The sequence below is a fragment of the Coenobita brevimanus genome, chromosome 2 (genome assembly GCF_032717465.1).
Source record: "Coenobita brevimanus isolate Jiangsu-jjx chromosome 2, ASM3271746v2, whole genome shotgun sequence".
Lineage (NCBI taxonomy): Eukaryota > Metazoa > Arthropoda > Malacostraca > Decapoda > Coenobitidae > Coenobita > Coenobita brevimanus.
The window spans coordinates 23,210,422-23,234,357 of NC_136955.1; the positions used below are offsets into that span (position 1 = coordinate 23,210,422).

At 41.8% G+C, this 23,936-nt stretch overlaps 1 protein-coding gene across 1 annotated transcript in view; it reads left to right on the forward strand.

Moving 5' to 3' along the window:
* Nucleotides 1-342: 342 nt before the first annotated feature.
* Nucleotides 343-23,936, forward strand: part of LOC145391898 (E3 SUMO-protein ligase ZBED1-like) — a 74,161-nt gene continuing 50,567 nt past the window's right edge. The window contains exons 1-2 of the mRNA XM_080266397.1: nt 343-610; nt 1,587-2,868. Coding sequence (XP_080122523.1) covers nt 343-610; nt 1,587-2,868 — 1,550 coding nt within the window. The remainder of the gene's footprint in view (nt 611-1,586; nt 2,869-23,936) is intronic.

Here is a 23,936-nt window from a genome sequence, read left to right on the forward strand (position 1 = left end):
CTACTCTAGACACGTGTACTGGACGAGTGAATAGTGCTCGTGCACTTCCTGTTCAAACTTCAAAGTTCGTGTGGTTGTTGGTATAGCTGGACACATATGAATTCGTTGAGCAGTGGCTATTGCTTGGCACTTGCTTGCCATTTTTATCCCAAATAATGGCTTCTGCATCTGGTATGTCCTACTGGGATATAAGGATCTTGAATCATACTGGGAGGAGCTATGCACCTTCCACCTGGGGCTGTACCACGAATTAATGTGAACAACTATACTTAATACTGGTAACCACCATATTTATTCTCAGGTAAAACAATAAATCACTTCAGTTATTAAACAAGAGTGACAATGGCCTCAAGAAATGTGAGAAAGCGAAGTGCAGTGTGGACATACTTTGACGATGGTGATGAAACCTATGAGAAAGTGTTGTGTCATATATGTGGAGAAAGAATTGTGCATAGTGGTAACACTAGTAACATGATTAAACATTTGAAGATTAAGCATCGAGAAGAATACAACAGTGTTGAAGTTAAGCGTAAAAAGGAAGCCCCAGGTACCTCCAAAACCAGTCAACCTTCAGTCTTGGAGAGTTTCAGACAGTCAGGAAAGTATCCAGGTTAGTATAAATTTTTCGGCATCACTTTAGGAAGATCTCACGCCCCTTATTTCTAATGTTAGGAAAATAGTAGGATAGGCCTGACTACGAGCCAAATTGGATGTGAAACTCAAGTGATACAGTTTTTGTCTTGAATATGTTTATTTCTGTCAGCTCCCCTCTGACCATCATCCATGCATGTTCATGAATTAAATTTTTTCACCATTGAATAAACCTCTTGCCTTTCTTAGATCAGGAAATGTCAAGAATCTTTTAATTTTTTTTCATGCAAAGGGAAAAATACAACTAGTTTCTTTTCATGACTTTGTTGTCAGTTTTATGAAGGTTTGGATATTGTTTGTAACTTTGTATATTTTATTGTGTGTGTTTAAGTTACATGAAGTGCCTCTTTCACACTTTACTATTCACAACTAGTCGGCCTATAACCTAGAACACACTTCCTCGGCATACTTTGAGTCTTTCTATGATCTGAACTTCTTCAAACACCTGTACACAGACCGTTATGATTTTATCTTTTACAAGAAAGGAAAAAATCTAGTAGCATGACAAAACTATTTCTGGATAATATTTACGTTATGTGCTCCAGGTTATTTTTGTTTTTTGTGCTTAAAAATCTTCAAATACTGTACCATTATTTCATTATTTCTGTGAAAATTTGTCTGCAACAATTATTATTTTTCAGTTGATAGGTTAAGTTAGGTTAGGATAGGTTAAGTTAGGTCATGTCAGGTTAGATTAGATTAGGTCAGGTCAGGTTAGATTAGGTCAGGTTTAGTGAGTTAGCCCTACAGTACATCAAGATTGTATGAGGAGTAGGGGGACTTGAAACAGTACAAGAATATATTATTTCCAACAATTAATATTTGCAAAAACAATTTAAGATGTTATTTGAACCTTTGAAGATGATCTAAGAACAAAAAGAAAAAATGGAGTACGTGTTGTAAATATTTACCCTTTACCCCATTACTTATTACAGAGGGCTCACCCAGGGCAACAGCTATAACTAAGAAACTTTTGAAGCTGATAACCATTGACCTGCAACCAATCTCAATTGTGGAGGATCAGGGCTTCCAAGAATTTGTCCAGGAACTTGATTCAAGATATGTAATCCCAAGTAGAAGGTCTCTCATGCGCACAAGCCTCCCTCAGTTATTTCAGACTGCGAAAGACAATGTAAAGTTAACTATGGCAGATGCCAATGCCATTACCTTGACTACAGACTTATGGACATCTAGGGCAGGTGAGGCATACATATCTGTGACCAGCCACTTTATTGATAGTAACTGGATGCTCCATTCACATGTTTTGGAAACCACAAACCTGCCAGGTGAACACACTGCTGATGCAATTGCAAATAAACTGAAAACCATTGTTGATGACTGGGAGATTGCGGTGAAAATATTATCTGTAGTTACTGACAATGGAGCAAACATGGTAGCTGCAATTCGTCAGTTAGGTTATAGACATATACCTTGTTTTGCTCACACCCTCATTTTAATTGTAAAGGATTCACTGAAAGAACATGAGACATTAGGCAAAGTGTTGCAGAAGTGTAGCTCAGTTCTAAGCTTCTTCCATCACAGTAGCAAAGCATCAGACAAACTCAAGGAGATTCAAAAGCAACTGAGCTTACCAGAGCATAAATTGATCCAGAGTGTTGAAACACGATGGAATTCAGTGTTTTATATGATAGAGAGAATTGTTGAGCAAAATCAAGCTATCACCACTGCTCTTTGTCTTCTAGGAAGAAATTCATTATGTATTGATCAGGATGATTTGCAAGAGCTTAAAAAGGCGATTGCAGCACTGCAACCCTTTGAAGAGGTAACGCGAGAAATCTCAGCAGAGAAGTATGTTTCAATATCTAAAGTAATTCCTCTCACTACACTACTTATGAAAGCTTCTGCAAATCTATCAAGATCAGACAACGAGTTAGCAGGCTACTTGGTGCAGCAGTGTAGTAGACGCTTTGCAAATATAGAGATGAATTACCCAATAGCAGTCAGTACATTTTTAGATCCCAGGTTTAAGGGCCTCCCATTTAAGAGCAATGAATCAATGGAAATGGCTAAAACTAAACTAATTCGTGAGCTGCAGACAGAAAGACAGGATCAGTCAGTGCAACAAGTAGATGGACTGAGTCCATCAGATGAGTCAGTCCCATCAAATACTGATATTTGGGCAATGTTTGACAGTGCAAGGGAAAGGTCACAGCAGGATCGTTCTGCATCTACAGAGGCTCATGTTGAAATAAGAAGGTATGTTGATGAATCCATCATCAGTAGGCTGGATGACCCTCTTGACTGGTGGAAGATGAGAGAACTAAATTATATAAAACTGAATATAATTGCTAGGAAATATCTCGGATTAGTTGCTACATCAGTTCCCTCAGAACGTCTGCTTTCAAAAGCTGGGCAATTAATAAGTGACCGACGAAGCCGCCTGAAGGGAGAAAACGCAAACATGATCTTGTTTCTGAACAGTTATCTTAAGAAATAATTTTACTGTGGCTGAAGAGAATAATTATATTCTCAGTAACCACAGTTTACCCTCCTGATTTCCAGTGACTTGCCTTTACAGTTCACAGTCATATTTTGAAGTTAATGAGGTAACCTCTGTTATACAGAAATACTTAAGTTTTGTTTGAAGATATACTGCAAGGATGTAAACTTTTTTCCATATGGAGATAACACTGCTTAAATTTGGTTGTGTCTTTGTGCTATTATATTGCAAGGAAATAAATATATATCTATATATATTTCAAGAATGCATTTACTTATTTATTTCCTTTCTTAACACAAATGCCACATTGATTTCAGAAGAAAATATATTAGGGGGAGATGAAACCAGGGCTGGAGGGAATCCAAGATAGAATATCTCTTGAGGATCTGCTGAATGGTTTTCACCTTGAGGGAGGGAAATTACCCTAAAAGAATCCTTGAGAGTGGAGGATTACCTCGTAGAGGCCTCCTCTGGTAATTTTGAGTAATCTCCTAAGTCTCTCTTTTATTCAGTCTCTCCTACGGTAGTAATTGATTCACAGAGCTGACTGACAACAAGGTAACTAAATTACTGCTAGGTGAACAGGGAAGAACATGTGATACAACAGGTGTGTACAGAAATGCTACACCCAGGTACTGACCCCGAAACCATTTGATTCAGTCGGGCACTCTAGCAGTGTGCTGCGGGGACAAGAGAGAGAGAGAGAGAGAGGAGAAACAAACTACTGAAGGCTGTTGTATCTTCCATAAACCTGTCACTTCATCTTGACCAATGTATAGGGTAGCTGACTGTATAATGTATATAGGCAATTTTTTTTCTGTAATGTACTCGAAATAAACGATACTGGACACTATAGTACTCGGTATCGGTACTCGATACTTCGATATTAGAGAGGACAATACTCGGTATCGTATCGAAAAAAAATCAGTGGTATCGCCCATCTCTACTCTCTCTCTCTCTCTCTCTCTCTCTCTCTCTCTCGCCCATATTTATTAAAACTGAAAACTCGGAGGTGAAAATGAACCCCTAATTCTTCACAACAATTCTTGGAACACCTGTGACTTTTAAATGTGCTCAGCCTGTATCCCACCTTAGAGTGTAGTCACGAACCATACAGAAATTTCAGATCTATCGTCACATGCTTATAATAAATAGTTAAAAAATGTGAGCTTGTATAAAACAACTTGTTCTTATTTCATACTCTAAAAGCAGCTGTGCCTTTCATTGTGTGTGTGTGTGTGTGTGTGTGTGTGTGTGTGTGTGTGAGGCAACTTGCAACTCATCATACCAGCGGAGCTTGGTGGGCAGACAGGTGGAGTCACTGGGTGGGATAGTGGGTGGATGAATGGGTGAGATGGTACAGATTGGGTGAGCAGGATGGGTATGCAGGGTAGATGGCTGGATGGGTGTGAATGGTGAATGGAGGGGAGTGGGTAAATAGGCACGATGGAGTGAATGGGTACGTGATTGGGGTAGGGTTACTCAGGGTGTAGGCAGGCAGAGTGCAGTGACTGGGTGTGTGGATGGACAAGCAGGGTGCCTGGAAGAGATGGGTGCGCAGGGTGGGTGGGGCGACAGAGTAGATGTAGTGGGCAGAGTGGGTGGGGTGGATGGGCGACCGGGATAGGCAGAGCAGAGTGGGTGGGTGGTTGAGTTAGTGGGGTGGGTATGTGGGCTGGGGTGGGTGGGTGGATGGGATTTATGGGTTGGTAGGTGTCAAAGGACAAGACAGAAAGATGGCCTTACTACACGAGGTGAGCGGCTATGTATGTGGGTTTGTTTCTGGGTGGAAAGGTGGGTGGACAGGGGAAATTAGGCTTAATGTGGAATAGGTCCATGACGTAAATAGGCCCATAGGTGGAAAAGGTACGTGTGGCAAAACAGGTTCATGAGGGGATTTGTCCTTTGGAGAAATTAACCCAAGTGGAAACATAGCCCAGCAGGTAACAAAGGGCCATAGCAGAAAGAGGTCCATGGAAGAAAAAATCAGTATTAGTCATTAGCTTTTCCACTTGGGGAGAAAATAGGCCCATGTGGAAGAATAAGTTAATGGTGAAAATAAGTTTATGGAAGAAGATTGGTCAATGGCCAGAAAACGTGTCCATGGGGAAAAAATAGGTCGACTGTATGGAAAAAGTAGGTCACTGGAAGGATAGAAGTTCCAAAGAAAGAAAGATTTGTCCAGAGGAAACAGGTCAATGGAGGAAATCTGTCCAGCGCGGAAAATAGAGTCAGATGAAGAGGAAAAAGATCCACGGGAGAATGTACGTTCATGGACGAAGGAAACTGATCCACGCATGAAAATTGGATCATGAGATAAATATGACCAAGGGGGAAAGTAAAGTCATGGAAAAAGAGGGTCAAGGGGGAAAATAACTCCATGAAGGAAAATGGATCCATGAGATGAGATCAGGTCCATTGGAAAAACAGATGTGGGTGGAGGGGGGGGGGGGACTGACCCATAGAGGATGTTGCTGGAGAAGGGCTCATGTTCTTATTATCACCACCAAGGAGGTTATGCTTTTGCCGGCTTTGGTTTGTTTGTCTGTTTTTCTGTTAGTCTGTTGGCAGGATTACTCAAAAAGTTATGAATGGATTTTGCTGAACTTTTTTTGGAGGGGTAGGGTATGGCCCAAGGAACAATCCATAATATTTTGGTGGTGATCCGGATCATCATCGGGATCCAGGAATTTTTTAAAAGGTTCTTTAGCATTGCGGGATTGTGGCACTTTCAAAATGTTTGCTTCCAACTCGATAACTAATGCCTGCAATGCTTGCACCTCCGCCTTGGCGGAGGTTTGTAATCTCGAATTGCTCTTGCTCTGATAATGTGACCCTGTGTACTTAAATAATATCTGTGGTAAATCTTCAGTGACCAAAACTGACTACGATATCCGGCAGCAGATCAGTGTCATTAATGTCGGATGCTGTGCAGACTACTATTCAAAGATCCATGAAAAGAAAATAAAGCGAAGAAATAGGACAGGACTTCTGTTATCGAGTGTACCTACCTGATTTCCACTGATACCCACCCCTCCACTGCTGCCGCTTACTGCCCTGGGCACTGTGGGGAGAAAAGAAAGAAATATAAGAACACTGCTGAACAAAATGGTGAGGAAAGGACACAAACAGCTGACTTAAATATCGTTGCTCATCCCTACCAGGTACATAAGATCGACGTGTGCTTACTTTCTCCTGGTTCTTTGCCCTGTTCTGATAGGAGAAAACGTTGATGTAAACAGTCGCCCCCTCCCCCCATACTGACCTACATACAAAGCTCATCTTCCTGGTGTGCATTACAACTCCACTACCCCCTCAACAATCTTACACACACACACACACACACACACACACACACTTTTTCTACCTGCACGTACTGAACTCTTAGAAACCAGCAGGTTACACCTTCCTGCTGCGACACCATCCCTCACACAATTCTACTCGTGACTTCACGGGGGGTACTCATCCTACCTTGCTTTACTGCCCGCTAAATTACTAATGTTCCAGCATCACAGTCAAAGGGCTATATAGAGTTGCCTTTTCCTCGACCACTTAGTCTTTCTGTTTTAGTTCGTTTCTTTATCATTGTTATGCAGTTATTCTCTTCAACTTCTTATCTCCTTCACTGTTATTCATTTTTTTCAAGCTACTACTCTCTATTTACATCTGTTTTGTCACATTTTCTCTCTATATGTAAGTTGCTTAGTCTTTTATTTGCTTTTCCACCACATTGCCTCTGTTCTTTCTTCCATTCCTTTCATATTCCTCTTTCTCTCTCTCTCTGAGGTATAGGTTGTGGCATACGTACTAACAAGCCCTTCTGCCTTCCAGCAACGTGTTGTGTAATATGCGTAAACTCACAGTACATATACACTGATTCTTCTTCATCGTTTCCGTCTTACCTGGAGGGATAAAGGAGATTGCGTAATTTATCTTTAATTCCAAGAGGCGTAAAATGTTTATAAGGACAAAAATACCCATAGATGTATTTTTTTAAATAACTGAGAAGAAAGTATTCAAGAATTTCTGTCCACGTCGAGCTGAAACTGTTGAACAACCACAAACAAAATTTCGCTGACGCATCTCTACCTGGAGTGGTAATGGAAAGTGTGATGATTTTCTCTTTTTTGTTTTTTTTTGTTTTTTTTGTTTAACTGATAGCAATACGAAGTTCACAACAAAACCATTATTAGATGAATGAATACTCTATAGTTTGCATTCTCTTCCGGTTAAGGGAACCCCTTAACACCTCTTCCTTAGCTATTTATTTTTGGATTTTGCTGGCTAATGGTCTTTTATTCGTTATTTATGCAAAGTATGGTGATATTAGAATGATTTAAGGAACACAGGAGGACGGCAAGGTGTGGTAAGGGTTCGTACCCCCATCGGGTAAGGAGACTCCCTAGCACTTCTTCCTTAGCGATTTATTTTTGCATGCGGCTACTTAACAGCGATTTATATGTTTTTATATGGTCAGTATGGTCAGCAATGTACAGTAATAAGCAAAATAAATCGCTTCGGAAGAGGTGTGGGGGAGAAACGGGCCATTTGTGGTTAAAAAGTCACAAGAGTCACTTGGGTATGCAGATCGATCACATACGGCACATGCTCTTTATCCCAACCGGTACTGAAACACTGTCAGGTCTGCTAGAAAATAATACAATATGCTAGCGTGGAATGAGTGATTGCCTAAGAGAATGCATCTGAGTGACGTGGAGGGGGATGGGGAAGGAGAAAACCAAAGAGATGAAAGAGTGGTGTGGAGAGGTACAATTGACAGCATATGAAGTAGGACAGCATCAGCATGTAGCAGAGGTCCAGCATTTGGTACACTGACAGCCTTGCCATAATCACATGTTTATTGGTGGCACTGACATGAAAGAACGGACGTGTCAAATATTACGTGAAATGGCCAAGTAACTGTGAAGCCTATAGGTGAGAAATTGTAGCTAGACCTCAGCTTCACACACACTATCCCAAGTTTATTTGTGGCTAACTGTACATGAGTGAGGATGTGATTAGGAGAGAGGGCAGCTTGACGGCGGAGGACAGAATGACATGAAGGCGATTCGTTTGTGTCCACCCCTTCCGGGATTAAGGTGTCTGGCTATAGACTGCGATATTTTTTTAAACCTAACTTGTATTAGATCTGAATCCAAGGAGTGTATAGGAATTATCGACAGTGACTGTACGTTTGCATCTTTCTCCCGATTAGAATTCAGTTTGCAACACACACACACACACACACACACACACACACACACACACGTAAGTTAATATCACCCAAAACACCATCATTCCTGTTTATTTTTTTTATACTTATAACAAGATAAAGCAAATAACACCATAGCAACTGTGACCATTTATTTAAATTTTATCTCAGATACTATCAGACAATGACGATAGTTCTTTATCTTATCGTGGCCCAGATTTTCATTTTTCTGGTGCTTATAACATACAGCAGAAGACAGTGCTACATCTCTACATCCTTTCCAGGCACTTTTTCCTGACTAATATCATATCCTAGTGGTAATCTATTGTTACAAATCAACATTCGTGATGGAGAGATGGTAATTTCAGGCCAAGTTAAAGTAAAAAAAGAGTATATATTAATTCTGCAAGATAATTTTTGGCCACGTTAGAGCAAAAAAGTATATGTTAATTTTGCAAACAATGCTTGGAGTGGGCTTGAGCTTTCCCATCCACTTTATTGCTATGATGGCCCAAGTGTCACTCTCTCCCTGGCCACAAAGGCATCGTAAACTTAATGCCAATATTTCGCCCACAGTTCCTCCAGACTCTTCCACCTCCTTACTTTCCTTCTCCTCTCTCCCTCCCTCCCTCACACACTCTTCCTTCTTGCCCTTCACATTTTCTTTCTCCCCCTTACGCTTTCCACTTTTCTCGTCCAATTTATCTTTTCATTGCTGCATTCCTACACCTGTTCCTCCTTCCTTCCTTGCTTCCTTCTCCCAGTCTCCAACCAGATCTATTTTTCTTTGTTTCTTCCCCTCCTCCTTCCCTGTTCGCCCCTCTTTTCTTCTTTCACATCTTTCTTCCCATTCATTTCCTCCTCCTTTTTCTTTTTCTTTTTTTTTTCTCATCATCCTTCGTTCCCTCCTCAATCTCTGCTTACTCTTTCTTCCCTCCCCCCAGTCTTCCTTCCTTTCATTCTACGTTCCTTCTTTCATTCATTCATTCAGGCATTCATTCATTCAGTCTTTCCTTGTTACCTTCCTTCCTTGGCTTCTCTTCTTCCCTCCCGTATCTTCTTATCTCCCTACATCAAGCTTTCACTTTTTTCCGGCCTTCTCTCTTTTCTTCCTTCTTTTCTTCTTTTTCTACCCTTCGATCCTTCCTTTTCTTCTTCCTTCTTTTTCTCTGTAATTGAAGACTTTCCTTCCTTCCGTCCTTCCCGCCTCCCTTTCTCCCTCCTTTCTTTCTCACCTTCCCCCCTTCCTTCTTTTCCACCCTTCCTTCTATCCTTCCCTCCCTCCCTTCCTTCTATCTTTTCTTCCTTCCTTTCCTCTTTTCTTCCCTCTATCTCACACACTCCTTCCTTTCTCACTTTATAGTTCTTCCTTCAGTTCCTTCCACTTCTCGTCTCTCTTTTCCGTCCATGTCCTTCTTTTTTATATTCTTCCCTTCCTGTCTTTCTCTTTCCTTCACATTTGATAACCTCCTCCCTTCCTTCTGTCCTTCTCCAGCTTCTCTGCCTCCAATCCTTGCCTTATTCTCAGCTTCCTTCCTTCTTTTCCTTCAGATTCTCCCTTCCTTCTCTCTGTCTCCTCAACTCTTCTTTGCCTCCCTCCCATCCTTCTCTCTGTCTCCTCCACTCTTCTTTGCCACCCTCCCATCCTTCTCTCTCATATTCTTCTTTCTTTCTTACTTCTTTCATTCTTTTGCTTTTCCTTCATTCCTTCCTTCCTTCCTTACTTCCACACTTGCTTGCTTGCCAGCTTGTGTTCCTACCTTACGTCCTGCAAACCTACTTTCCTTCTTCTTTCCTTATTTCCCTCCTTCCTTCCTTGTTTCCTTCCTCCCTCCATCCCTCTCTTCCTTTATTCTTTCTTTCTCTCCTCCCTCCCTCTCTTCCTTCCTTCCTACCTTCCCTCCTTCCCTCTCTGCCAGCCTCTCAGCTAAGGATCTTTGGCACACTCTTTATTGCCTCTCATTTCCTCTTTTCGTCTTGCTGTCTCTATTTCTTTTTATTCTTTTTGCTGTTTGTGCCTCTTTGTACCCATGCCTCTGCTCGCTTGTTTTTCTTTAGACTCTCTCTCTCTCTCTCTCTCTCTCTCTCTCTCTCTTTCTGCCTTTCATCTTCCCTGTTTCCTCATGCTGGTTGGACTCTTCGATAAAGTTTGCTCCTCCCTTTACCCTGTTCACACATCCGAGTCAATAGGGACCTAGGTGTTCATTCGATTGTTGTGCGACGTATTCTGGGGGAAAACTGGAACTTAAAGATAATTATTCTCTGCCTTAAGTACTCTCGCACCGTGGATAGTAATGAATAGGTTTTTTCATATTTTCCTTCTCGTCTTCGTCATCTTCATCGTCATCATTGTCGTCATCGTCGTCATCACCAGTCATCATCGTCGCTGTCACTATCGTCATCTTCATCATTATCATTATTATCATCGTCTTCGTTGTCATCGTCATCATCATCATCATCATTACCATATTCTTCTTCTTGTTCTCCCTCATTCATGACAGCAAAACTTCTGCTCCTATGACTTATGTCCTACTTTTATTCTCTTCATCTCACCCACCTTCCCACGTCACCTTCCCCCCTCTCTCTCTCTCTCATCATGCTACCCTTTATCTTATTTCTCAGCAATGAATGCATACCTAATTGGTTGACCACCGCTAGTCGTCTTCAGTACAGTATATTCCCCCAATGTGTGCACTATATTCAGCATTGTGTGTGTGTGTGTGTGTGTGTGTGTGTGTGTGTGTGCCCCCTATATGTTGTTACGGAACAGAGAAAGATAATGTACACTTTAAGTGAGAATACTAATAATCACTACTGTCCCGTAAAGGTCCAGGTTCAAAATAAAAGAGTTAGGTAAAATTACAAGTTAAAGTTTAATGCTCAAACTAACAACAAAACATTCAGGACTCATAAGGATAAGGTAATGGCTAAAAACAGATTAAATATATGGTTAACTGCAATAGCCTCTATTAACACGAAATTAGCAAGAGTAAATTTATCTAAGTCAGCCCTGATAAAATGAGATACCAGATAATACTCAGTGAATGCCAGATATATAATTGCTGATACAAAATATTATAAATGATGGCTGACAATAACAACCTTACATAAATTACAAAAATCTTACTAGGCCTAAGAATTAACCTTATGCTACACAGTACAAGAAAAAATGCAACAACAGTTATACTCAAATTACACACAGCTGCTGGATGGTTGGAGACTTCCTGAGCACTCACAATAATAACAACTGTACAGGGGAGGACATAGATGTGAACAAAATGAGGAGCAGATCTAAGTGGCAATAATGCAGAGACTGAGCTCATTATATAGGGGCCAGCAGAGCTTGATACAACTTGTAAGAAGGACGCGCAAATGAAGCCATAGGGGACAAAGAGCTGACAATCCTGCTCTGAACAACAGAAAGAACGACTTTACTATAACGGTAGAAGGGGGGACTGAGGCAGAACACGCTCGTGATCAAACATGCAGCATACTTTGCGTTAAAATTACACAAAAGATGATGAAATCATAGGCTATGTAACACCTCCCCACAAAGAAAAAGAAATTTACAAAGGAAATTTCTTATTACTCTAAAACAATCTGTCTAAAGTCTAGATAAGCAATCTGCAATAACATTTTCTTTCCCCTTGACATGTTGTATGTCTAATGAATACTCCTGAAGAAGTAGACTCCATCTTGTCAATCTCTGATTTTTATCTTTAAACTTACTAAGGAATTTCAGTGGGTTATGATCGGTATAAATGACTATGGGGTCAAAACCAGAACACAAATAAAATGAAAAATGCTGTAAACCCAAAATCAAGGCCAAAAGCTCTTTCTCAATACTTGAGTAGTTCTTTTGAGGTGGAGTGAACTTCTTACTGTAATAAGATACAGGGTGTTCAATACCCTGATCATCCTCTTGCAGCAAAACAGCCCCAGCTCCTGTTTCACTTGCATCAACAGACATCTTAAAAGGCTTAGCAAAATTTGGAGTAGCGAGCACTGGCTGACTTAATAGGATAGCTTTAAGTTTGCTGAAAGAGGATTCACAGTTATCGTTCCAGACAAATTTAACTCCCTTTTTCAGTAGGTCTGCAAGTGGTGATACAAGAATAGAAAAGTTAAGAACAAATCTCCTGTAATAACCTACCATTCCCAAAAATCTTTGTAGCTCTTTCCTACTTTTAGGTCTGGGAAGATCACTTATAACCTGAACCTTAGCTCTTGGTGGTGCAACATGTCCATCACCAATTACATACCCAAGGTACTGAACTTCAGCTTGACCAAACTGACACTTTGATAAATTAGCTACAAGATTAGCATGAACCAAACGCTCAAGAAATTTACTGACATGGCATAGGTGATCTTTCCAGTTGTCACTGAAGATTAATACATCATCAATATAAACAACACACCCTGCCAAACCCTCTGTTACAACATTCATGAGCTTCTGAAATGTGGCTGGTGCATTCTTCATACCATATGGCATCACAGAACATGCAAAAGTCTTTCCTAGTGTTACAAAACATGAGATCTCCCTAGCACGTTCAGTCATAGGTACTTGCCAGTATCCCTTTAACAAATCAAACCTACTTATGTACCTAGCCTTTCCGATCTTGTTTATGCAATCTTCCACGCTAGGGAGAGGGTAAGTGTCTGTTTTGGTTATCTGATTAACACGTCTGTAGTCGATGCAAAGCCGCTGTGACCCACCCGGCTTAGGGACCAGAGTGACATGAGAACTCCACTCGCTCTGACAGGGCTCAATCATCTTGTGGTCCAACAGGTAGCCAAGCTCCTTCTGGATGAGAGGAACTTTCACTGGGTTCACACGGTGAGGAGGCAATTTAATTGGCTTTGCATCTCCAACATCGACATCATGCATCAACACACTGGTTCTTCCTGGAGTAGCACGGAACACTTGCGGGTACTCTTGCAGTAATGCCGAAAACTCCTGCCTTTCCTCGGGAGGTAGATGAGAAAGCTTAGTCTGGAGATCACTCATGATATCAGGATTCTTCCCCAAACTATCACTCAGGCTCATACTGCATGGGAGAGCTTCACTTGCAGACTCGGGTGGAACAGCTATAGTGCAGACTGGGTTATTTTCGTCCCGCCTGTGATATAACATTAGCATGTTGATGTGACAAAGTTGCTTGTTCTTTCTACGATCTGGTGTGGCGATGACATAGTTGACATCGCTGAGTTTCTTCTCCACGAAATAAGGACCACTAAACTTGGCTTGAAGAGGTTGCCCATGAACTGGTAGCAGAATCAAAACCTGATCTCCTGGCTGGAAGTGGCGTAACCTGGACTTCTTATCATACCAAGTCTTCATCTTCTCCTGAGCAGCTCCTAAATTCTCTCTCGCCAGCTGTAAAGCAGTGGACAGCCGTTCTTTGAACTTCATCACATACTCCAGCAGGTTGACGTCATCTTCCTCCGACAGCCAGCATTCCTTGAGTAACTTAAGGGGTCCTCTTACGTCATGGCCAAACAGTAGTTCAAAAGGTGAGAAGCCCAGTGATTCATTTGGAGATTCTCTTGCAGCAAACACAACGAATGGAAGACCTTTATCCCAGTCTTTCTGATGTTCCAAACAGTATTTCTTGAGCATCGATTTGAGTGTTTGATGATATCTTTCCAACGCTCCTTGGGTCTGGGGATGGTAAGCTGAAGACGTGATCTGGGTGATGCCCAACTCTTTCAGAGACTGCTTGAAAACGTTTGACATGAAATTACTTCCCCGGTCTGACTGTACCTCCTTGGGCAGACCAAACTTTGTGAAGAACCCTAGCATTTCCTTAACCACGTTCTTTGCTGAGATATTTCTAAGTGGAATGGCTTCAAGATAACGAGTAGCCATATCAATCAGGGTCAACACATAAGAAAATCCTGAAGAAGTCTTAGGAAGAGGGCCCACAATATCCACCAACACACGGATGAAAGGTGCCTCAAAAGGAGGAATGGGAACTAGAGGTGCAACCTTTTCGGTCTGATTACACTTCCCCACAACTTGACAGGTGTGACAAGACTTACAATACCAGGAAACATCCCTGAAGATACCTGGCCGGTAGAAGTGTTTCAAAATGCGTGCCGCAGTCTTCCTCACTCCAAGGTGTCCTGCCAAACTGGAATCATGAGCCACTCTAATGATATCCTGCCTACAAACACGAGGGATGACAACTTGATGTACAACCTCCCATTCACAGTCGGCTGATGCTGTTGGGGGTTCCACTTCCTCATAAGTACTCCTGACTTATAGATAATAACAAGTAGAAGCACCGGCTGACTCTTCTTCACTGTAAGCAGAGTTAGCTAGACCTTTCAACTCAGGGTCAGCAACCTGCAACTCAACCAACTCTTGACGAGACAAATTATCAACACTACGGGGTACCGCCTGATCTGGTGAGTGGTCCAAATTAGCAAGAAAAGTGTCAGCTAGGATAACATCATCATCATCATTATCCTCTAAATCACCAGTAACTTTAGACTTAGCCCTAGTGACAGCACATGCAGGGAACACATCAGGGACATCACAATCATGGGCCGCAGCCACTGGCTCACTAGACAACTGAGGAGCTGGACACACTTGACTTCCACCAATATCATTTCCAAGTAAGAAAGTTACACCTGACATTGGGAGTGTCTCAACCAAGCCAACCATAACGGAACCATTAACAAAACCTGACTCTAAATTCACTCTGCACAGAGGGACAGAGAAGTAATTATTCCCTACACCTTGTAAGATTACAGTTTCATCAGAGGAATTAACATTAGAGCCTAGAACACTGGTCAGCATAAGGGATTGGCAAGCACCTGTATCACGATATATTTTAACTGATTTCCTGTCATTACTGTCCAGAGGACTGACAATACCATCAGACAGGAAATTAGCACATGAACTCTTGAGAGTGTCACCCACGTTACTGCTCAAAAGAGGAGCTCCATCATGAGAATTTAATTTACCCCTCAAAGCAGGCTCAGTTAACTCAGTTAAAGAATCTTGGGAACTCTCAAGGGTGGACACTAGATCAATTGACTGAATATTTAAAGACTCCTTTTTGTTCACATCACGCTGTCTCCTGAAACATTTCTCCGTAGTATGACCAAGCTTACTACAATAAGTACATTTACTTTTCTGAAATCTAGAGGTGAAGCTGGTATTTACTTCCTGAGAAACATCATCTTTATTCTCTTTCCTGTTACCTGTACTCTGAGTAGAGGCAACTTACTTACTCTCAGCTTTCCCTTTTTCTCTAGAATATCTCTTGTGAGTGAGAACATATTCATCAGCTAAAATTGCAGCATCAGACAAATTATCTATTCTTTTCTCATCAAGATATAGGCTTACATTTTTACTAATACACCTTTTGAAGTCCTCCAGCAAAATCATCTGCTTAAATTTACCAAAATCAGAATCCACATTCTTAGAATTTAACCACTGCTCTAACAGATCTTCTTTGATTTTTGCATACTCAACATGGGATTGCTTATCTTGCTTGTAAGTTGTCCTAAATTTTACTCTATAGGCTTCAGGAACAAGCTCATAGGCCTTAAGAATCAAGCTCTTAACTACATCATAATTATCAGATTGATCCTGAGGCAAAGATGCATAAGTTACTTGAGCTTTACCGGCGAGAACAGTTTGAAGGAGTACTGGCCAATACTTTTTGGGCCAATTAAAACCTGTAGCTACCCTCTCAAACAACTGAAAATACTTTGTTAAATCAGATTCATTAAAAGGAGGGACAAGTTTAACATTATTAGCCACATCAAAATCATCAGAGCTAGATGATCCAGTTCCACCTTGTTTCATGCGATACTCATGGTCTGCCTGAATCCTGGCAAGTTCAATTTGTGCCTGTATCTGTGCCTCCTGAATACGAGCCTGAGACTCCGCCTCCTTAGCCTGAGACTCCGCCTCCTTAGCCTGAGCCTCAGCCTCCTTAGCATGTGCTTGAAATTCAGCCTCCTTAACACGAGCCTCCTGCAGGGCTAGCTGTAACTTAGCTAATTCAATCTGCGTTTGCTCATTTGGAGGAGTTACATTAAACAAGCTTTTATTAATCATGCCAGCAATTTGATCTTTAGAATGATGAGAGTGAACTGCAATTCCCAGTTGTTGAGCAACAAGCTTAAGTTCATTCTTTGTTTTGTTTTCTACATCACACACTGTTTGCACATTTGACAAAAAATCTTTGGCTTCATCAAGCGTAGTAATAGTAGACATCATGAATAAATCACAGTCACAAAATATCAAGCAATATCCTTACGATAATATCCTGAATATCCAGATAAGAGGTCGCCAAATTTATGTTACGGAACAGAGAAAGATAAAGTACACTTTAAGTGAGAATACTAATAATCACTACTGTCCCGTAAAGGTCCAGGTTCAAAATAAAAGAGTTAGGTAAAATTACAAGTTAAAGTTTAATGCTCAAACTAACAACAAAACATTCAGGACTCATAAGGATAAGGTAATGGCAAAAAACAGGTTAAATATATGGTTAACTGCAATAGCCTCTATTAACACGAAATTACCATGAGTAAATTTATCTAAGTCAGCCCTGTTAAAATGAGATACCAGATAATACTCAGTGAATGCCAGATATATTATTACAGATACAAACTATTATTAATGATGGCTGACAATAAGAACCTTACTTAAATTACAAAAACCTTACTAGGCCTAAGAATTAACCTTATGCTACACAGTATAAGAAAAAATGCAACAACAGTTATACTCAAATTATTCACAGCTGCTAGATGGTTGGAGACTTCCTGAGCACTCACAATAATAACAACTGTACAGGGGAGGACAGAGATGTGAACAAAATGAGGAGCAGATCTAAGTGGCAATAATGCAGAGACTGAGCTCATTATATAGGGGCCAGCAGAGCTTGATACAACTTGTAAGAAGGACGCGCAAATGAAGCCATAGGGGACAAAGAGCTGACAATCCTGTGTCACGAATCAATTCGCGACATTTCCCTTTTGTGAGAAGCCACGAACTATTAGTGGAAAACTCACTGTGTATCGCTCAGCTAACCGTTTCTCCCTCCATTTCGGAGTATACCTTTCAAAACATTCGTCACTTTCAAAAGTGACCGATTTAATGCACGTCACTAAGTGCTCTACTGAGCGATACAATTGTTTCTTTATCGTTCGCCTCTGCTTGCCTAAACCGTTAGCCACGCCTTCTTCTGGTGGCTTGTGCGTCCTGCCTATAAATTATTTGAATTCAGTCGAGTGTTTGTTGTGACGGAGGAAGGTCCTGCGCTCCGAAGTGTGAGAGGTCGCTAGCACCCAAGCTCCACTGAGACAGTTAATCCAGTCCTCCCACCCCCCGGGTGATACATAGCATTCATCGACTGGTATTTCCTTTTTGTATAATCCTAGTTTTAAGAGTTTAGTTAAGGTGTTTTTTCCTGGGCGTAAGTATTTAGCTTTTGTGAGAGTGAGTGAGTGCGTCTCATTGATTTGAAATGTAACATTAAATTTATTTTTGTAATCAATAAATTTAACAGTTCTTTTTCTTGAGCTTAATGTAAGTAAAATCTTGTTTCATTTCTCCAAATTAAGCTTATTTTCCGTATAGCTCCTAGCTTGCATAAACGTTTGCTTTCATAACTGGTACTTAGACCAGTCTTGTTGTATTAACTTAAAATCCGTTGTGCCAGGAGTTAATGCATCAGCAAGGACCTGATTATTATTATTATTATTAGTTATTGATTGTCAGGGGTGAAGTAACTTTCTCCAGAGGCTAACAGTACAGTAATTCAGCAATTGTGAGTAATTAGTCTCTGCTGTGTACTGTTGAGAAAGTTTATAAATTCTCGTTCTTAGAGAATCGTAGCAAGTCAGCGTAAAGTAATCGTTGCTTGATGTAGCAAGACAATCATTGTCTCTGCTCTTCAATATTATTGAATATTAATATCAATTTAAATAATATTTAAGCATTTATTCCAAAATTACCGTGATATTATAAGAACCCCGTTACAATTGGCGACCTCATTCCAGGATATTAACTCCTAGCTCTAAAGCTATTCACGAGATAGTGCTCACTTATTCATATTTAGGTATTTATCATTAAAGTTTATAGGCACAAGCTTACTGGTGTTTACCCTTAATTTAGCAAGTGAATTTTGCTTTATTAATCAATAGAATACTTAACTCTAGTTTATTTTTGGTAACGCCAGACGATTTTATTCGCTCCTGAGAAGTCGCCGTACCCATTGTGTTTATTATTGAGTCTTCCCAGTCATTTACATTTTTTATTTATTCTTTGCCAGTTAACTAGATAAGACTGGTCACCACTAGCTTGTGTCTGTACTCTTTACTTGTGTTTATTAGTATTCGTCACTAAGCAGTCAGTACTCAATTTCGGTTTTGCTTAATAAATTAGCGCCATGGCTACTACTGTATTTTTACAGGAAGCCAAAGAAATGGTTCTTTCGGACCCAACCGAAATTAAAGAGTATATACTCTCAGGGCATAATACGAGCGAGAACAGCGTGAACACGAGCAAAAACAGCGCGAACTCGACTTGGAACACGAGCGAGAACAGCGTGAACACGAGCAAAAACAGCGCGAACTCGACTTGGAACACAAGCGAGAACAGCGTGAACACGAGCAAAAACAGCGCGAACTCGACTTGGAACACGAGCGAGAACAGCGTGAGGAACGAGAGAAAGAACGAGAACATGAACTTGAAGTGCTGAAGCTCAAGCGAGATTCCTTGGCTTCAGACACGTCTGATGCAGTTGGTCCAAGCTCCACGAGCGTTCTCCCTGCACATGTCCTGGCGACCCCACGCATCAAGCTTCCTTCATACAAGGAAAGCGAGCGAATCGAGCCGTACATAGCTCGTTTTGAGGACATGGCTGACTTATATCAATTAGATGAGGCAGCTAAGCGGCTTCAGTTCCTTAGCCTATTTGAGGGCCCTGCCCTCGATATTCTCCACAGAATTGGTGGAGACAATCTCACATATGAGATGATGAAAGCTGCACTCATTAAGGCGTATGGTCTCACAGTAGACGACGCCAAAGTTCAGTTCATGCGAGCTCGTCTCCAAGACAAGGAGACAGCTGTTCAGTTCCTTGATCGTCTCACAGCCTACTTAAATGAGTGGATGGAGAAAGATGAAACTCCTTCCACGCGTGAGGGGATAATTGACCTTATGCTGCGTACACAGCTAGAGAGGTCGTGGCCTGCTGAGCTCATAGCACAGCTTAAGATCTGCCAGGTGAAAGATGCTAGCCAAACAGCAGAAAAGGCTGACGCATTCTTTACAGCATACGGGTATCAAGCTCGTAAGCAAAACACCTGGAGCAGAAAAGATACTGCCAAGTCTGGGAAGCCGTCTCAGACTGAACCCCAGCAACAAGGCCATTCTCAGAATAATGGCCAAGGTCCAAAACCGCAGTGGAAGGACCAGGGGCAAAACACTCAGAAACCTGAGTGGAAGAGGTACAACAAGTACCCTAACCAGCAGCAGTATCAGCCACGCAACCGACCGTCGGGACAAACTTTTTCACCACCAGCTCAAAAGAGGCAGGAAGCGAATGCAGCCTTCATTCCTCAGCAGCAGCCTGGTGGTCACGTCCCTACCAGTGTGGGTACTTCCCCACAGTTCACTAGTCCCACAGTGACAGTGAACCCCCCTCCACAGATGGCCAATGTTCCATCTTCCCAATATAATTCACAAGGCACAATGTTTGCCACATCAATTCAGCAGCCTCATGAGTGGCTGGCTGCTTCCTCCACAGGCCCTCCCACAGGTGACAGTACCTTCCTTGTACAGCCAGGGTTTGTGGGAGGCATTCCTGTGAAGGTCCTGAGAGACAATGGTTCCTCAGGTTGCTCTGTTAAGCAGAGTTTAGTTCGGCCTGAGCAGTATACAGGTCGACAGATCCATGCAAATCTTATTGATGGATCAGTGAGATTGTTCCCTGAGGCATGTATCCAGGTGGCATCTCCATTTTATACTGGTACGACACTTGCAGTTGTCATGCCAGAACCTCTATTTGACCTTATCATTGGAAATATTATTGGAGTCAAGGATAGTTGCTCCGATGACGATACTCAGACTTTGGCTGCTGCGGTAACACGAGCCATGACTGAGGCTCCAGACTGTGTCACCCCAGTGATCATTGAATCGCCGCAAGATCTGATGTGTAGTCAACTTGTTGTGCAAGAACAACATTCTGACCTGACACTTGCTGCCGTGCGGAACAAACAAAAGGGTTGCGTGATTAAGTATTCACGGGGAGGTCGAGCCAAGTTCCTTCGCAAACAAGGACGGCTCTACCGTGAGTCACGAACACCCGAGGGCGAGGTTCGACTGCAGTTTGTCGTTCCCGCCAAGTACCGCCCAGCAGTGTTACAATGGGGTCATTGTTCAGCCTCAGGAGGTCACATGGGGAAAAGGAAGACCCAGGGCCATATCCGAGCTGACTTTTTCTGGCCAGGGATGGGACGGGACATAGATAGTTTTGTCCGTTCCTGCAGTGTGTGCCAAAGTATCGCCACTACTCAGGGACATGCCCTTCCTGTGCCATTTATAACCACACCTGTAATCTCTGAGTCAGTTGAGAGACAGGGTAGTGGTGAAGTGGGTGCAGACCTGACGTCTCGCCCATTGGCCCCACAGGACACATTATGTCCAGGGCCTGTACATACATATTATGTACCGTAGGTTAAGGGGGAAGTTGAGAGGCGACTCGAGGCTATGGAAGACCCGAGTTTGCACAAGGATTCTCAGCTTCCCGGTACTAATATATGTGCCGTAGGTTAAGGGGGAAGTTGAGGGGCGACTCGAGGCTATGGAAGACCCAAGTTTGCACAAGGATTCTCAGCTTCCCGATACTAATATAAGTACTGTAGGTTAAGGGGGAAGTTCGAGAGAGAACTCCGCAGAGGCGACTTGAGGCTATGGAAGACCCAAGTTTGCACAAGGATTCTCAGCTTCCCGGTACTAATAGAAGTACTGTAGGTTAAGGGGGAAGTTCGAGAGAGAACTCCGCAGAGGCGACTTGAGGCTATGGAAGACCCAAGTTTACACGAGGATTCTCAGCTTCCCGATACTAATATAAGTACTGTAGTTTAAGGGGGAGTTGAGAGGCGACTCGAGGCTATGGAAGACCCGAGTTTGCACAAGGATTCTCAGCTCCCCGATACTAATATAAGCACTGTAGGTTAAGGGGGAAGTGAGAACTCCGCAGAGGCGACTTGAGGCTATGGAAGACCCAAGTTTGCACAAGGATTCTCAGCTCTCCGATACTAATATAAGTATTGTAGGTTAAGGCACAGGTTGAGGACCCGTGTGCGGTTCGAGGCTATGGAAGACCCGAGTTTGCACAGGGATTCTCAACTTGTCGAAACTAATCGTGTGCTATAATTAATGGCGACCTCGAATGTACAAAGCTTGGCTGTCACTCGTATTTTTCAGCCAGAGCGTACTTTTCGTAGCATGTACTGATTGCTAGGCAGAGAGAGTAATTGTAACTTAATAAGAATTTTGTCTCATTGACACTTTTGATGCTCCATGTCAATTGGTTTTGCAGGTTCAGCAATGGGTGTAGCAGTTTTGCTATGCGGGCCAGCTGATCGTCTGCCGCACGCTGCCGCCTCTTCCCTGCCTTCGTCGTCGCCATGTTATTATTTACTATGCCATTTTACACGTAGGTACAGTTACACTACAACTGTCACACCTATACCGTGTATTACATACATCACGCTACACAACAATTAGTTGTCAGTGTAAATGTAGCGACTTTTCGCTCAGTTTGACCTGAGTACAGGATTTTCACCGTCGTCACGGAGTTTTTCCCTCAAGCTTGCTTCTATTAACGTAAATATGAGGATTTTTCGCTCACTGACGACTGCGACTTTCTCCTGTAGCAGGATAGCACACACACCACAGTGTGAATCTTGTGTGACTGAGTTAGGATGTGTACATATATATATATATCCACAAATTTTTTCCCATAAGGAAAAAATTTAACTTTGTAAGGGCGTAATGTCACGAATCAATTCGCGACATTTCCCTTTTGTGAGAAGCCACGAACTATTAGTGGAAAACTCACTGTGTATCGCTCAGCTAACCGTTTCTCCCTCCATTTCGGAGTATACCTTTCAAAACATTCGTCACTTTCAAAAGTGACCGATTTAATGCACGTCACTAAGTGCTCTACCGAGCGATACAATTGTTTCTTTATCGTTCGCCTCTACTTGCCTAAACCGTTAGCCACGCCTTCTTCTGGTGGCTTGTGCGTCCTGCCTATACATTATTTGAATTCAGTCGAGTGTTTGTTGTGACGGAGGAAGGTCCTGCGCTCCGAAGTGTGAGAGGTCGCTAGCACCCAAGCTCCACTGAGACAGTTAATCCAGTCCTCCCACCCCCCGGGTGATACATAGCATTCATCGACTGGTATTTCCTTTTTGTATAATCCTAGTTTTAAGAGTTTAGTTAAGGTGTTTTTTCCTGGGCGTAAGTATTTAGCTTTTGTGAGAGTGAGTGAGTGCGTCTCATTGATTTGAAATGTAACATTAAATTTATTTTTGTAATCAATAAATTTAACAGTTCTTTTTCTTGAGCTTAATGTAAGTAAAATCTTGTTTCATTTCTCCAAATTAAGCTTATTTTCCGTATAGCTCCTAGCTTGCATAAACGTTTGCTTTCATAACTGGTACTTAGACCAGTCTTGTTGTATTAACTTAAAATCCGTTGTGCCAGGAGTTAATGCATCAGCAAGGACCTGATTATTATTATTATTATTAGTTATTGATTGTCAGGGGTGAAGTAACTTTCTCCAGAGGCTAACAGTACAGTAATTCAGCAATTGTGAGTAATTAGTCTCTGCTGTGTACTGTTGAGAAAGTTTATAAATTCTCGTTCTTAGAGAATCGTAGCAAGTCAGCGTAAAGTAATCGTTGCTTGATGTAGCAAGACAATCATTGTCTCTGCTCTTCAATATTATTGAATATTAATATCAATTTAAATAATATTTAAGCATTTATTCCAAAATTACCGTGATATTATAAAAACCCCGTGACATCCTGCTCTGAACAACAGAAAGGACGACTTACTCTACTATAACGGTAGAAGGGGGGGACTGAGGCAGAACACGCTCGTGATCAAACATGCAGCATAGGCTACTGTGCGTTAAAATTACACAAAGGATGATGAATTCATAGGCTATGTAACAATGTATACGTGTAACCAATGTCTTCCAGGATTAGGCTAGATCGGTAGGGCTCGAATTCTGAAATGCTTAAAGGTATAGTTACTGAAGTCCTTATGGGTGAATTATGAGGGAGACCATTTTCGTCCATAAAGTCATCAGTAAGTCTATCACCACTGCGACTGAGTATTAGATCCAAACTGAGATACAGCGACATTTATCACTTGAAATTATGGGGGAAAAAAAAAAAAAAAAACGAAGATTGGCACACATCTTGGAATACCATGTAGGCTTATTTACAGGGCTGTTCGTCCAGTACGCCGCCTGTCTTACATGTTATCCGGATGGGTCACTTTGCTGGTATGAGGAGCAGATATTTTGCTTGCTTTACGAAATTACCTCTGAACCATGCTTTCAA